Here is a 16,108-nt window from a genome sequence, read left to right on the forward strand (position 1 = left end):
CTCATGATACTAGTAGTGTCATCCACAAAATACAAGCCTTTTCAAATGCACGAGGGGAGTTCTTCTCTTGTCGAATTTGCAAAGATAGTCAAGCAATATTGCAACCAGGTAAAACTATATTTTAATTTCATAACTTAAACTCTTAAAGTTGGAAATAAAACCCTTTTTTTTTTCTTATTTTAGACAAATGGTGGCAGATGTTTGGTGGGAAAACACTAAACATTCAAAGGATTGTCGTCTACAAATTAAGCCAACAATGCAGTGCTTCAGGTTGTGAGTGCAACTCGCACATGTTTGAGCACAGACTCCAAGAGGCACAATTGATTATCTATGGAGAGGTTCAATGATCTAGTTTTTATTCATTACAACCTCCATCTTAAACCGAGATAGATTTTGGACCATGACTTTGCCATTGATCAGACTAGAGGAGGTCAATCCGAAATCTAAGTGGAAAACTAAGGCTATAAATCTAGTGTTTAGTGACGAAAACCTTGTTTAGATTGACTAGGCAGATAGAGAGGCTGAGGTTGTAGACATAGTAGAGGTGTATAAAGCATGAGAAGAAATGGGCACAACTGATGTTAGTGAATGTGTCATGGACTCACAAGAAGAGACTATGGTTGTTGATTCATCCTAGACCTACCTTACACACCTTCAAAGGAGGGACATTGGCCCATCAAAAGCCATAAACTTGTAGTTTTTTTTAACTATATGTTTTCAACACTTGATGTCATGAATTTTCATATTCAATGAGTTTTGCATACATTTAACGTTTTTTATAATTTTATATGTCTAAGTTTGCTATCTCCTTTGGCTACAACTAGCACCTATACTTTATGTGACCGAATTAGCTTCTAATTGATGATGTTATTGTGTCTTTAAGGTTTATCTAATAAAGGTTGCATGAAACAACTGTTAAGTCCTTAAAATTTTCTTAATTTCCAAGGTTTTTAACTTTATCAAGCTTTTTCCAAGTTATGAGGCAGATCACCCTTATCAAATTCACCAAATCCAAGTCTCATTTATATGATACACACGTTGGCTATAAAACTTTAAGAGTAGCAGTTTCATTGAGCAATAGATGATATGAATTAAAAGATGTGTTGAGGTTCCTTGACTTACTTATACATTCAAGAAAAATAGACGACACATTTCAGCATTTCTATTTACTACCTATCTCGATGATGATGTTTCCTATCTCAATTTGGATCAAACAAGTCATATAGAAAGTTTGATTGGAGAACTCGATTTTAATCCCTCTAGTCAGATAGGTTCAACAAAAGAAAATAGTGAGATCCCTCAAAATCTTTTGGTTTACTTTGGCTTCAAAGGAGATAATAGCAAGCATGCTGGATTTGAACTCTGTAAAGAAAATTGAAAAGGGAGAAAGTGAAGTTTCCACTCTTCAAACTAACTTGATAAAAAGGAGAAAATAGAAATGTCAAAAATTTTGTAAGGGATGAAATTAAAATCTAACCAGACTTGAGAAATTAGTAGATTGTAAAGATCCAAGAAGATTAACAAGTTTGTAATCCCCCATCTCAAGCTTTTCTAGTATTTTGTCAAACAGAATTCACAGCAAATTTGGCAATTTTATTCTAAAAATATACATCAATAACTCTAAGCCAAAAACAGTTTTAAAAATGTCTGTCAAAAGAAGACCACAGTTCATGTTGATGTATGTTATTTTTATGGAATTCTAAAACAATAGTACCTTACTGTGTTACTAGTCACCCAAAATTGCAAAAATTTAACAAGTCGTATGGTGCGTGGAGCTAGCCAAGGTGTATAGGGTCATTACCTGAGTACCCAATGAGCTTCATTGCTGAATTTCGGTCATCCAAAATCAAGCCTAAAATTATAGGAAAAAAGGGACAAAGAATATTTAAATATACTCTAAAAAGACCTTTCAAATAATATTCATCTCATTGCAAGCACAAAGGAAAACCGGGTATTAGAGCTAAAATCAAAATCCATTGGGAAAAAAAGGAAATAATCTGAACAGAAAACATTGATTAAATGCAACTTGGGCAAGTTTGTAGCAATCCTCAATGCATCTAAAGGAGCCTACAAAGCATTGAGAAAACCCCACCATTGAATTGGAGCTGCCCACCATCAAGTTGTGGCAAATTTAAAGAGATTTTTTCCTTTTTTGAATCTTTCGCTTTTTCTTTCTCGACAGCTACATTTGTTCAGATTTTTATTCAGATTTACGGAACAAGATATAGATTATAGATAAGCGAAGAAAACTAAATTTTGCCTCTTTTCTTCTTGTTCCACTATGGATTTTTCCGTTTTGATCTATTTTTATCAACAAAGTCTAGCTGTCCTAATTTTTTAATCAATTTTTTAGCTGTGAAACCTAATTTTTTCTACTACTTTCTATTTCTTATCTTAGTTTATCTAAAAATCCTAGATGTTAATTTTTCTTTCTGCAGTATATTTCAATTTTATAGATGCTAGAGTCAAATCTAAATAGAAAGGAACCTTAATGGAAATATGTCATCTATAGGGCAAAGAGAGGGCAATTAGTTTCCAAACCGTTCAAGACGAAAATCAATGAGAGGCATTAATTACTTTAATATCACTTAACACAAATGTCATGTTTAGATGTTACTTTATGCCTTGTTGCACCTCTTGATGCTGTGCATAAAGTACAAAGACAATTAGAACCTATGACAAGAAAAATAACTAAGAAAGTGGCAAAGAGAAAAGTCAGCCATTCATGAAGACTCTTTGTTCTTCAATTCCTCCAATCCCTAGATCATTTAATACTAGTGGCAGTGGCAATGGCCATGCTCGTGTTGGGCTTAAACTTTGCAAATCCAAACGAGATTTATACACTTCAAGCTTCCAACTATCACTTGAGAGCATGGATTGGAATAAGGAAAAGCATGATGCAACAATGACTACAATTGAAGACTTATGGTTGTATTATATATCTTACTAGGTTCCTCTAAAAGCCCTCCACACTTAAATGGAGATGATTTTGGGTCCAAGTCCAAAGCTGGCTCCCCGCTAAATTTCCTCTAGGGTCCCTCTTGAACACCGCAAGTTCATCATGACTCACTACCAATCAACCCATAAGGAACTTGAAGTGCATGAGATGGACCTTAGACAAACCTAAGCCAGACATAGGGGAACTCAAGGGCTTCCCAATTTATAAACAGCAAAAAGTGTTTGCATACACAATAGTTTCATCTTTACATGATAAATGTGTGAAAGTGAAATGCATCATGAAGGTTTGTATGTTTTCAAAGGCCTTAATTCTGAATTGGCAACAACGTTTTGCCCCTCGACCCTGCCTTGTTTCATACAAGGTTTTCACAATTGAATACATTTTCCAAGGCATAAAGAGATTGGTGGGGGGAAGGCTCAAGATGTTGATGGGCTGCAAGCTGAGCATCTAAAATGGGGCAGCGACATCCTAGCACCTCACATATATTACATCTTTAACAATGTCAATAAAGAAAGTTTTCCTGAAAAGTAGACAACTAGCATGGTGATTCCTCTCCACAAAAGCAGAGACATAAATGACCTATCGAACTATCCCACTATTATGATTAGCCTCCTTCTTGCGAAGCTCTTTGGTATAGCATGGTTGAACGCAATATCAGCAAATGAGCTGAATTGAAAGGTAAAAGGGCTAAGGGACAAGCACGTTTCAGACCAAAGCATTCCATAATTGATCATGGGGTTACACTCCAATTCTTGGTTGAAAATATATGGAATACGAAGGGTGCAAAGGTTTTTTGCTGCTTTGTTGACTTTAAAAAAGCCTTTGATACGATGTCACGCGTCAAACTCTCGCTTAAAATGGAAGAACTGAAAATTCCTACCGAATTTAGAGCTGCGACACATAGACTGTATGAGCAGGTCATGGTAAAAATCAGAAGTATGGATGGGATGTCAGAGTGCTTTGGCAGCGATGTAGTTGTCAAACAGGGATGTCCCCTTTCCCCAACCTTGTTTGGATTATATATCAGTAAGTGAGAAGAATGTTTAGATAAGAACAATGGAGATGGGGTTAAACTAGCTAATTATGTGATAAAGCTACTTCTATATGCGTATGACCTCATTTTAATCACTAAAACTATTGAGGGTTTGAAGGAACACTTGAAAGCGCTTGATACCTTATGTCATTTGGCTGGGATGCAAGTGAACACTAGCAAAACCAAAGTGATGATTTCTCTTTGAATAGAAAGAAGAAGCAACGAAACAATTTCCTTTTTAATGGCAGCCCATTGGAGATTGTGAAGGAGTACAAGTATCTTGGAATTGACTTCCATAACAAACTCGGCTAGGAAACATGTTTTGCAAAAATAATTTTAAGGGGGTGGAAAACACTTTATTCTTTACTAAACAGATGCAGTAATGCAAAATTATGGGATTGGAAAACCAGAAAGATGCTCTTCGGTTTGTTGGTTACCCTAGTGATCCTTTATGGATGTGAGATCAGGGGCAGCAGCATGTCGGATAAGAAATGAAGACAAATAGAAAGAATTCAAAAGCATTTAATCATCTCCAATCTCAAAATCAAAACCATGGTTCCTTACAAGATCTTATTGGCAAAAACAGACATATTTCCATCAGAGGTGGTAATCATGGTCCGGCTATTATGTTATTTAAAGAAAATCCAAAGAATGGAGAATCAGCATTGGCCTAAGTTGATCATATAGGAAGGACTTGACAGAAGAAGGAACACATGGATGAAACAAAATGTCAAATGGATGGAAAAATGAATATTAGTATGCATGAATGCTCAGATAATAATAAGGGAATAAAAAAGTTCGTGAATGAAAAATTCAAGAGTATCATATGGTCAAAACAAAAAGGGCGCAAAAAAGAATATTATATCTAAGAATTTAACTCAATGAGTGATCATGTGGACAAAGCTTACATAGAAGCAAATATCAATTGGAAAGCTAAAATGCTCATAGCACAGCTTAGAATGAATTCTCATCACTTGAGGTGTGAAAGGGGTAGATGGACAATACCAAAGGAGGAATGGAGGAGAGAATATGTTTATTTCGCAACATGGGAGTGGTGGAGGCACAACAACATTTTATCATGGAATGCCTAGTGTACATTGACATCTGCTCTACCTACGAGGATATCCTAGCGACTGACAATTTAGATACTCTTTTTGAGGAAACACGGCTAAACAAGACAACAAATTTAAGGATCAACATCCATTGTCGAAGAGCAGAACTAAAGAAACAGTTTCAAAAAGCTTAATGTTTCCTTGCCCTTTTCGAGGGGTGTGCTTTTCTAGGTGGTCCCATAGGCTGCTTTGGCCTCATGGACGTTATTAAAATCTTTCATTCATTCATTCTTTCATGCAAAGGAATACACCATGGGCATTACCCAACTATAGTTTCCCACCCAACCAAGCTCCCTACCATTCAATAGTAGTCTATAGTTTAATTGAAGAAAAGTTGGTAGATTAATTGGTACAAAAGTTGGTAAACCACATCCCAGCAAAGTGTTAGTGTCAATGCCTAGTGTACATTAACATCCGCTCCAGCTACAAGGATATCCTAGCAACCGGCAATTTAGATACTCTTTTTGAGGAAACACAACTAAACAAGACAACAAATTTAATAATCAGCATCCATTGTCGAAGAGCGGAACTAAAGAAACAGTTTCAAGAGGCTTAATGTTCCCTTGCCCTTTTAGGGGGGTGTGCTTTTCTAGGTGGTCTCATAGGCTACTTTGGCCTCATGGGCATTATTAAAATCTTTCATTCATGCATTCTTTCATGCAAAGGAATACACCATGGGTGTTACCCAACTATAGTTTCCCATCCAACCAAGGCCCCTAACATTTAGTAGGTAGTCAGTAGATTAATTAAAGAAAAGTTGGTAGATTAATTGGTACAAGAGTTGGTAAATCACATCCCAACAAAGTGTTAGTGTCAATGCCAAGCAAGGTCTCCCAAAGGATGAAAAGTATTGTTCCATACTTCTTTATCTTCCATCCACCCAAAACTATAGTTTCCCACCCATCCAAACCCCCATAAATGAGACTACCCCTCAACCTCATTAGGGGTGTTTCATGAGTGCTACCCCTCAACCCCGTTAGGTATCCACTCCTAGAACCCCTCTAGTCATTAGGATCTTTTGTCACATAACAAACTTGACTACAATGAGAGGTGAGGAGTAATTGGGATCTCACTCTTGAGTGTGTTGACTTAGAAATTATTATCGCACCACTACTAGACAATATCTTAGATAAGGCAACTTATATAGTACATGGCTAGTGGAAGTGGCATTTTAACTCATTGTTGATCAAGTGAAATTGAACCAAATGTTGACTTTGATGCTTTTGATAAAGAGCATTATGAAGATTATTAAATATTGATTATAAAATTTATTCTATATTTGCCATTTGGCTAATCATTAAAATGTGAATTTTTGAGTAATCTCATCTTTGCAAATTATGAGGTATTTTATCTATCTATCTATATATATATATATAGCCAAGGAAAATAAAATTGTTGTATTGGTGTAACTCATGCACACACCCATATTCTATTATTTTTAATTTCTTTTGCATCTAGGTTGGCTTTATTGTGCTTATTCGCAAATAATTACTATATTCTAACCTAGGTCAGCCTTATTTTTATTTCAATTCTTAGGTTTAACTATTTAATGTTGTAAAATGATGTGTAGGGTAGTGTTCTTTGTGGAGACATATCAGTCAATGATTTCAGAAGTACAATCACTTGAAAAAGAAACAAGGATATTCAACAATGTAGTATTCTTCTTATTTTTCAAACCAATGGTCACAATTGTGCAATCCCTCCTCTACCATATCTAATGTTGCTCCTAAATTATGGCTTTCACATCGGACAACTTTTGAGTCAAAACAAAGCCTTTTACCTCTGCATCATTAGGGTCTTTGAGCTCAAATCCACAAAAAATAATGATATTTACTATATTTTATAATAAGGAGACATAAAACAATGAAAATAAGCAGAAATAGTATTATTAAGTTTGGAATTTAAGTTCTAAAAAGCTCAATTTTTTAAAGAAAATCAATAGACAAAAATAAAAAATATTTTAAAGCAAACATTTAAATTAATTACTTGGCTAGATGAAATAGAATGGTAAAATACTAATTGGGTCCATCTCAATCAACACCCAACTTACCACAAACAGTAAGGACACAAAACTAAGCTCAAACAAAGTTCAATCTGAGCCAAAAAAAGTCCAATCTGAGTCAAATGAAGACCAACCTGTAGCTTACTGAATTGTATAGAAGACAAGAACCTCCCAAGCCATTGCCTCAAAAGACCCTCTATCCACAATAATTAGCCTACAAAAGATCACAATAATAGGCTAATCCCTGAAACTCCAATTCTGGCAAAATTGGGGACATTATAGTCTAGAAAATATACAAAGTCATCAATTTTGAATTCTAGTTAGTACTTATAAACTGGATGAGATCTACACCCACGAGGTGCACTAAGGTTTGAAGGATATACTCTTTTCCTACTTTTTGGCTAGCTAGGGATAGGGTCCTTTATATTGTCACTGCATGGGGTTTGGGCTCATGGGGTGAGGTAAAGTTTGGATGGATGAGGTCTCTTGCCTATCTTTGTTAAACTAATGATTAGGGTCCTTGGTTTCATCACTATTAGTATTGAGCTGCAAAGCCTTTTAGCTCATCAAATTTGCAAGGTATTTATGGCGAGTTCACACTTTCATCACTATTGAGTTAGGGGCAAAGCCTTTTAGCTCAACAAATTTGTAAGGTATTTATGGCCAGTTAACAATTTCATCAAAATTAAAAATTGGGCAATGACGTATTGACTTGAATATATTTATATAGATTGCAATCCTTGAGAACTATTATATCTTGAGGGAATCCTATTATTTTAAGGAATATCTCAAAAAGGGGACATTACATTAACAGTATTTGAGATTTAAGATTTCTACTTTAGTAATTGACAATAGTATTTCTAATTTCATTTTTTCTTCCTCAAGTGGTACAATTTCACTTTTTCAAGTGCATGGTGGAAGAGGATTGGCGCTAATGTGTCAAATCTTCAAAAGGTTGCAATTGATGTCTTCGGCCAACCATGCAACAACTCAAAATGCAAGCACAATTGGAGTATGTTTGAGCAAATACACTCCAAATAGACATAATAGGTCATCAATGCAAGGGTTGAATGATCTTATTTATGTTCATTATAACTTTTGTCTCCATCCCAAGCAAATCTTATGCACCAATTTATCTCTCATCACTCTAAAGTATGTGATCCAAAGTCAAATTGGATCACAAGGCTAAGGATACCCATTCTCACCAAGGACTCTACATGGATTGATCAAATGAATCTAGGGGCAAAGGTGATAACCATAATAGAGGATGATAGGGCACGATCAACCACCTCAAATGTTAATGTTCTTGATGTATAGGTATATTTCATGGTTCTATCATTATCAAGGACCTCATTTAGATGTCATCATACGACTTGTCGTATGGCCAAGCAGGAATGTTGGGGAGAGGGATATAGGCGCCTTTGAGACATAATATTTTGCTTTTATGTCAACAATTTCACAATGTGTGAGTTTTATATACACTTGACAATATAGTGCATTTAAAATTCTTGATTTCTTTAACTAAAATCAACTTTTGTTCTCATGCAATGTAATGTCCCATTTTTGGTATTGCCCTAATTTTCACCCTTCAATCACAAATTTTATTAAAATAAGAATTGTAAGATGGTTAGAGATATAACTTTACCACTAAAAATGTCTTTGAACATGATAAATCTTGATTTTGGTCTTGCAATCATCAAATAAGGGACAAGCTTGTATGTATGTATGTATGTATGTGTATATATATATATAGAATCTACTTATATTTTTAGTGTAATATGATCTATGTTAGGCTTTATAAATTGGTAATACAAAGAGAGATACAATTCTAACCTAGGGATTAGGTAATAATATAATGCAAATTTAGAATTGTGAAAGAAACATACTTATAGCACTTAGCTTCCACGATCTTAACAATAAGAAGAATGAGAGAAGAAAGTCATGCTAAGGTGCCCTCATTATCTTTGCCCTAAGCCCAAGAGCAAAAACGTTGTCCCCTTGGCCTCATTCTTCATATAGTTAGCGTAACTAAAAGAACATCTACACCATGCCCCTCCATTGCTCTATCTTACTCACCTCATATGTTTAAAGTACTTTTCCTTAGCTATCAAAAAACTCTCCCATATGTGTTGGTGGAAGGATTACAATAGAGTTCCCTTAACTCAATCCTAGGCATGAGAGTAGAAACTTTTTCCTCCTTGGCCTCATGCATCATGAGGTGGTGTACCTAATGAGGCCTCACCGTTCTCCCTTATTGCAATTGCTTCCTAACCATATGGACTATCCTTCACAAATAGGCCCGTGGCTATACAGCCACGAAAATGCACTTCTTTTACATTGCTTTTTCCAACTTTTCAAAAAAAATTCTAAGTCCTCTCCTTCGTAAGGAAGTGCATTTTCATGGCTGTATAGACGTTGCCCACAAATAGTGCCTTCCCATAATGTGACCCATGCCCATTTCATTGCAAGCCTTATCCCTAACCTTTGTATGATGTAGCCCATGCCAATTCCATCACAAGCCTTATCCCTTGTCTTTGTATAATGTAGCCCAAGCCAATTCTACTACAAGCCTTATCCCTTGCCTTGTATGATAAAGCAGGGCCCATTCCACCACAAGACTTATCGCTTGCCTTACTATAATGCAGCATGGTTCATTCCACTACAAGACTTACCTATCTTGTGAGGTATTAAATGACTTTTCATCGTTGCCTTTGAGAATAATATATTATTCTCCCAATTGATCTCCCCCTTCTTCTTTTTTTCAAATGGAACCTTCTCCTCCTTAATATTATTTTTTAGTGTAGGGAGTCACACCCATTCATATCTTAATGCCCTTTACGAAAGGGCGACACCCTTGGTTATTAAAAGATACATCTATTTGACAGGAACTATTGTCCCTTCCACTCATTCAATCCTCACCTATCTCTCATATCAAATCTATCTTTACTACTTTTCAGATCTGCATATCCTCTTATTTTTTTCTTTCCTCCTCAATTCTTATTTTGCATCCCTCATTATGCTCTAAATTTGCACTAGATCTCCACTACCCCCTTTTCCCCATTTCATTTGGTCCTCCTCCTTTATATCTTCCCATGTAAGAGAGAGGTCACACTTCTTCGCTATGTTTATCTTTTGGCAAGAGTCATGACCCTTCATAATTGTCTCTCTTTCGAAGAGTTACAATCCTGCATAATTGCAACCCCTTCAAAGAGTCATAACCCTTCACCTTTTGAAAATCACTTCCTTATTTTCTTATCTTTCGTTTCCTTTCATACCTCCTTAAATTTTATGCCCCACTATTTTTCCCTCCTCCCCTTTATTTCCAAATTAAGTTCTCATCTCTCCCTTTTATACCCCTCATTTAAGAAAGACAACTTTTCTATTCATACTTTTTGAACTTTTGTTTTACCTAACTATTATTCCTTTATATTTTAATTTTAGTCATCATTGACTATTATTAAATCCCGTTTCAAGAAGAGGAATGACATGCAACCAATGCATACTTGTGTATGTGATCAACCTCTATTTGATCAGTTTGTTATGCCTTTGAAGTTTATCAAGCAATAAAAGCTCTATCTTTAGAAAGCATACATAATATTTTTTCAACTTCCCATGTCTTGCCATGTCCAAGTTGGAGTCAAAAATAAGCTTGTTCAATTTGAGTCTTTTTAACTATGGTATTATGTATTCCATCAATCCAAAATACCCAACAACTAACTGATATTAAAGTTGTATGTGAAATATTGTACAGATTAAAGATCTCAATAATTGTGTCCATAAATGGAACACCTTATCATAAAAGCATCCTAACTTGCAAGGCATTTAATTATCAAACCATCCTGAAATTTTGCTATTGTTTACTGTTGTCATTCCCTGTTTTAACCATCGGTCACTTGCCCTTTGACAATGGAGTACAGTCACCTTGGATGTCCTTCAAATATTTATTTTGTGAAATGTTTGATATTCAAAAGCTAAGAAAATCGTGTTACATCAAGATGTTTCATATGTCTGTGATTCATTTTTCACTATTCTGGGACATGATATATGACTCTAATTCTCAGCTGATGCTTTAGTCATCATCTATTGCCCTTCAAAAATGGAGAATAGCAAGCTTGGATGCCGCTAAAATATTTATTTGTGAAATGTTTGATATTTAAAAGTTCAAGAAAACACCTATAGACTCAAAAAGTTTCATTTGCCTTTGATTCATTCATCACTGTTTCGAGACTTTGAATGAGACTCAGATTCTCAGCTAATGTTTTTATGACACAGTGTAAGGCAAGAGAATCCCCAAACGAGATGTCCAAACCCCCGGAAAATAACCACACGGCAGAAACACAACAACAAGCAAAAACAATGCAATATCTAATACCAAATCACAACTCTTTATTAAATAACTGATTAGATGTAATATGCTCGGCTGTAAGGCCTTCCGAGTTAAGGCCAAATACAAACAGCAATTACAATACCAGTTCTGCAAGATCCCACAAGATCCAGTTACCACATGCCAATTCTAGCTGGTCTAGATCCACAACTGGATAAGAACACCAAGAAGAACTCACACTTGCACCCTCAGGTCCACCAAGCAATCCTCTGGTTCCTAAGCCGCAACCCTAGCTCTTCAAATTCGCATTTACACCATCCCCTTCTCCAAGCTGGAATGATAACCCCCTACCAAAAGACTCTACAAGACCCCTTCTTATACCCAACTAAGCCACAAGTCAGCGCAGCGCATTACAAACTAAATCAAATCCCTTACATTAAATATAGGTCGAGCCACAAGTCGGCTACAACACTAACTTAAATACCCATACATAAATTAAATGCCAAAAGTCGGCTCACAGACAACTTGGCACCAACAGAAACCAAGACCAAACCGAGTGTCAGCAAAACCAAGCCGTGCACCAGCAAATCCCCAAGCCTTGCCAAGCTCCAGAGACCATGCCGAGTTCCAAAGACCATAAAGAGTTCCATAGATCATGTCGAGTTCCGCAAACCATGTCAATGCCCTTGCATCATTTTGCTACAGTTTCCACTTCTTAGATGTTACAAACACAATTCGGCTTGTGGACCTCTTATTGTTGCCCTTCAAAAATGGAGAATAGCAAGCTTGGATGCCCCTAAAATATTTATTCGTGAAATGTTTGACATTTGGAAGTTCAAAAAAACACCTGTAGAATCAAAATGTTTCATTTGCCTCTGATTCGTTCTTCACTATTTCGGGACTTTGAATGATACTCAGATTCTCAGCTGATGTTTTTGCTACAGTTTCCACTTCTTAGATGTTACAAGCGCAATTCGGCTTGTGGACCTCTTATTGTTGCCCTTCAAAAATGGAGAATAGCAAGCTTGGATGCCCCTAAAATATTTATTCATGAAATGTTTAATATTTAAAAGTTCAAAAAAACACCTGTAGAATCAAAATGTTTCATTTGCCTCTAATTTGTTCTTCACTGTTTCAGGACTTTGAATGATACTCAGATTCTCAGTTGATGTTTTTGCAATAGTTTCCACTTCTTAGATGTTACAAACGCAATTCGGCTTGTGGACCTCTTACCGTTGACCTTCAAAAATGGAGAATAGCAAGCTTGGATGCCCCTAAAATATTTATTCGTGAAATGTTTGATATTTAAAAGTTCAAAAAGGCACCTGTAGAATCAAAATGTTTCATTTGCCTCTGATTCATTCTTCACTGTTTCTAGACTTTGAATGACACTCAGATTCTCAACTGATGTTTTTGCTACAGTTTCCACTTCTTAGATGTTACAAATGCAATTCGGCTTGTGGACCTCTAACTTGAATGCACAATTTCTAGGTCGTTTAAGCCATTGCAAATCACAAGTATATCCATTTGCCCCGTGCTAAATTGGGAGTTTTCCATATAATCAATCTGAAAATATTTTCTGGAAACATACAATTTTTTTAAGGCATTGCAATGAATATATATGAAACAGATGAGGAAGAAAGGTCAATTAAGACTCGTCACATATTCTACAGTTGTCTAAGTTCGAACTGGTCATGGCACACATATATGTCAGATTTATTGTAGTTCTAGAACGGTTATCGAGATTCAGCCCAAAGGAAATCCCTGTCGTTGGTGTTTTTGTAGCTTGGACCCGCTAGTTGGGCTACAGTTGCAAATGGAAAGGCAATGATTCAAGTTTCATAATCTTCAATAACTGTAAGGTGTCAAGTTCGAATCTCCTGTAGCTAATGTCTTGATCAATGAAAATATGTGCTCGTGCCCCATATTCAAGGTGAAAATAAAATACGATGAAATGAAATGACCAATGTGTGTTACCTCTGTCCTCCGCATAGTACACACTTGATTCTAACTTGGCCTTTAGATGCGTAAACGGCATCTCCGTCAAGACTGCAGATTTATTTGAAGGGTCCATGCTGAGAGAATATGCAGTGGACCCTCCATTTAAATATTCTTTATTTTCATGCCGTTCCGTATGTTCAACCGGAATTACTTGAGATTGTCCAGCGTCAGAGCTTTTGCCGCCTGACTTGACCTCGCTGTTTTGAACCTTATCGAATCCAACTTTATTGTTGTCGCTCATGATCTTGCGGCCATTAGCTATATTTTCCTCCAAATTTCCTCCTGTATTAACTTCAGAAGTGTTTAAAACCAGAGTACTGGAGAATTCCTCGTCAGACGCAGCAAAATTCATGCTCATTTTTGTTTTCCGCTTACATCTCTGGTTCCCTGCCGCATCCTGTAAATTTATCGCCTCATTAATATCAATATTTCTGCCGCCAGATGTGAAAAACTCCCTGTCCACTTCAGGTTTCGCTATATCATTAGCGCCGTTTTCCTTCAAATTTCTCCCTTGATCAACTTTGGACTTCCTTCTAACCAGAGTACCCAAGGATTCCCCGTCGGCTTCCACGAAATCGGCATCGAACTCAAGCTCCATCTGAACACAAATGTTCAGTGCGGCAGTAGATTTCTGTGAATAGAACTCAAGCAAGAGAGAAGTAAGATATAGTTCAGAGCTGTGTAAGAAAAATAATCCTACTACTTCAAGTCACACCCACGCTGTGACGGTGGAAATATTTTATATTCCTCACCTCAAATCTCCATCTTGAACAAATATAAAATGCCACTAAAATCTGGACATATCTTCAATACTTAAATGATTTTCCGAATCTCGCGTTGAATTTGACTTCTTACATAAAATAAAATAAACCTGTTAAAACTAATTATCAATATAAATAGGAAGCTTGTGACGCTCGTGGGAATGACAGTAGTCAGACCATTTAGTGCCGAAATATATAACTTAATGAGATTAATCTGGTGGATAAAAACTCTACCTAAGAGATCAATCACACTACTGGGAGCTGTCCAGGACTCACTGACTAAAACTGCCCAATTCAACAATGCTTCCCATGTGACGGGGAGAAAGAGGATATCAGAAATGCATAAAACCAAAGTCCTGGGTTCGAGCCCGGACAAATCCATAAGCATTGTCAGATGTTCCTGACACCCGAATTCGACCCGGATGGAGAAACGCACCATAAGTGATGGGTTCGAGACCTGTGCCGAAAGCCCTAAGATCGAGAGGTACGATTTCATGGTCGATGGGCCCCAAATTCCAATTCTCTTCCGTTGAAGTTGGTACCATATCATATTTCTGATAGCGAGACGAGGAAATGGACATTATGCAGGCGCCTAGAAGTAGGCATACTGAACAGGATTGGGAATCTCCCACTCGGTCAACTTCATCTCCATTATCAAAACCTTGATCTCACGCACGTGTGGGAAAAAATAATTTATGTAAGTGTAGGAAACTGTTGCGAGGACCCCACTGGTAAAGTTACAACTGGCATACTTTTATACCGGAAAATTTGGTTTGAGCGCTGCGATTTTCTCATGATTTAACGCCAAGTGTGAGAAACAGTTTTGACAGGATTATGACAGATGACTTGATAAAGGAGCTGGCGGAACGGGTTCATAATTCGTAATATTAAATGTATTTGTAATTAATTTTCATGTTTCTTATTAGTCCTTGCCTTGCATAAGGCAGGGTACTAATGTTTTCAGTGGTGGCTATAATTAATTTGTCCATTTTCTGTCTTTATCCAAAGAGATCTCAATAAATTGCTTTAAAATGGTAGAATTATTGCATTGTTGTAATTTTTAAGCAATAAATTTTATAGGGTAAATATAGCAATATAATATTCATATTTATTGTAAAGTTTAATATGATTAAAATTTATTTTTTACTAACTACTATGTATTTTTTTAGCTTATTTATTTACAATCTTTTAATCAAATTATTTCAACTTCTTAGAATAAGGTTAGATATTAAAAGATAATATTTGAAGAAGTTATTAAGAAATTATATTTTTATAATTGTTTGTGTTCATACATAAACAATATCAATATTTTGTAGTGGTGAATTCTTCTCGGAACATTTCTGCCAAATTTTCATATGTTCTCCAAAATATTCCTTAAGAAAGTCTCATATGTCCTCCAAAATATTCTTCAAGAAAGTCCTCCACATCTTATTCCACCAAGCTTCACTATTATATCGGAAAAATTAATAAATGAACTCCATTTCATTAAACCCCTTCTATATATTTGAGTACCATAAACCATTCATTAAATTTCTACCTTATATGTTCAACTATAACTATGATATAGGGGAGATTTTATGTATCATGATTTAATCATTAATAACATGATTGCGCGCGGCTCACACAACCTCAACTCTATTATTAATCATGAAAAATATAAATCTTATTTGGAAGATTTATATAGGACAAAACATGCCCATAACAACTTTCTCCCCATATTTTCCTAAGTCTAGAGACTTAAGTGCATAGAAGGCTCCATCATGTAACCACCGCCATGTCCCTCCTCAACTCAACAATTTTGAATGAGAGTGTCATTTTGTCTGCGGCCCAGCAGGCTCCGCCATATGACCTCAACGACAAACGAAGCCGTTTGTTGAAAGTTGGGTTGTTTTACAATTTGTCGTTGCCCCACTTTA

At 36.1% G+C, this 16,108-nt stretch overlaps 1 protein-coding gene across 11 annotated transcripts in view; it reads right to left on the minus strand.

Moving 5' to 3' along the window:
• Positions 1-16,108, minus strand: part of LOC149530983 (uncharacterized) — a 197,301-nt gene that overhangs the window by 168,501 nt on the left and 12,692 nt on the right. For 3 of the 11 annotated variants that reach the window (XM_089811856.1, XM_089811862.1, XM_089811853.1), the window contains exon 1: positions 13,408-14,798. The exons of 4 other annotated variants lie outside the window; for them this stretch is intronic. In XM_089811856.1, coding sequence (XP_089667982.1) covers positions 13,408-14,029 — 622 coding nt within the window. In that variant the 5' untranslated portion in view covers positions 14,030-14,798. Of the gene's footprint in view, positions 1-13,407; positions 14,799-16,108 lie in introns of those variants that run through there. 4 more of the 11 variants (XM_089811854.1, XM_089811861.1, XM_089811860.1 and 1 more) reach the window with 4 other exon arrangements.

This window comes from Cupressus sempervirens, chromosome 11, assembly GCF_028749045.1.
Source record: "Cupressus sempervirens isolate cs-2001-9-10 chromosome 11, ASM2874904v1, whole genome shotgun sequence".
In the NCBI taxonomy this organism is placed as follows: Eukaryota; Viridiplantae; Streptophyta; class Pinopsida; order Cupressales; family Cupressaceae; genus Cupressus; species Cupressus sempervirens.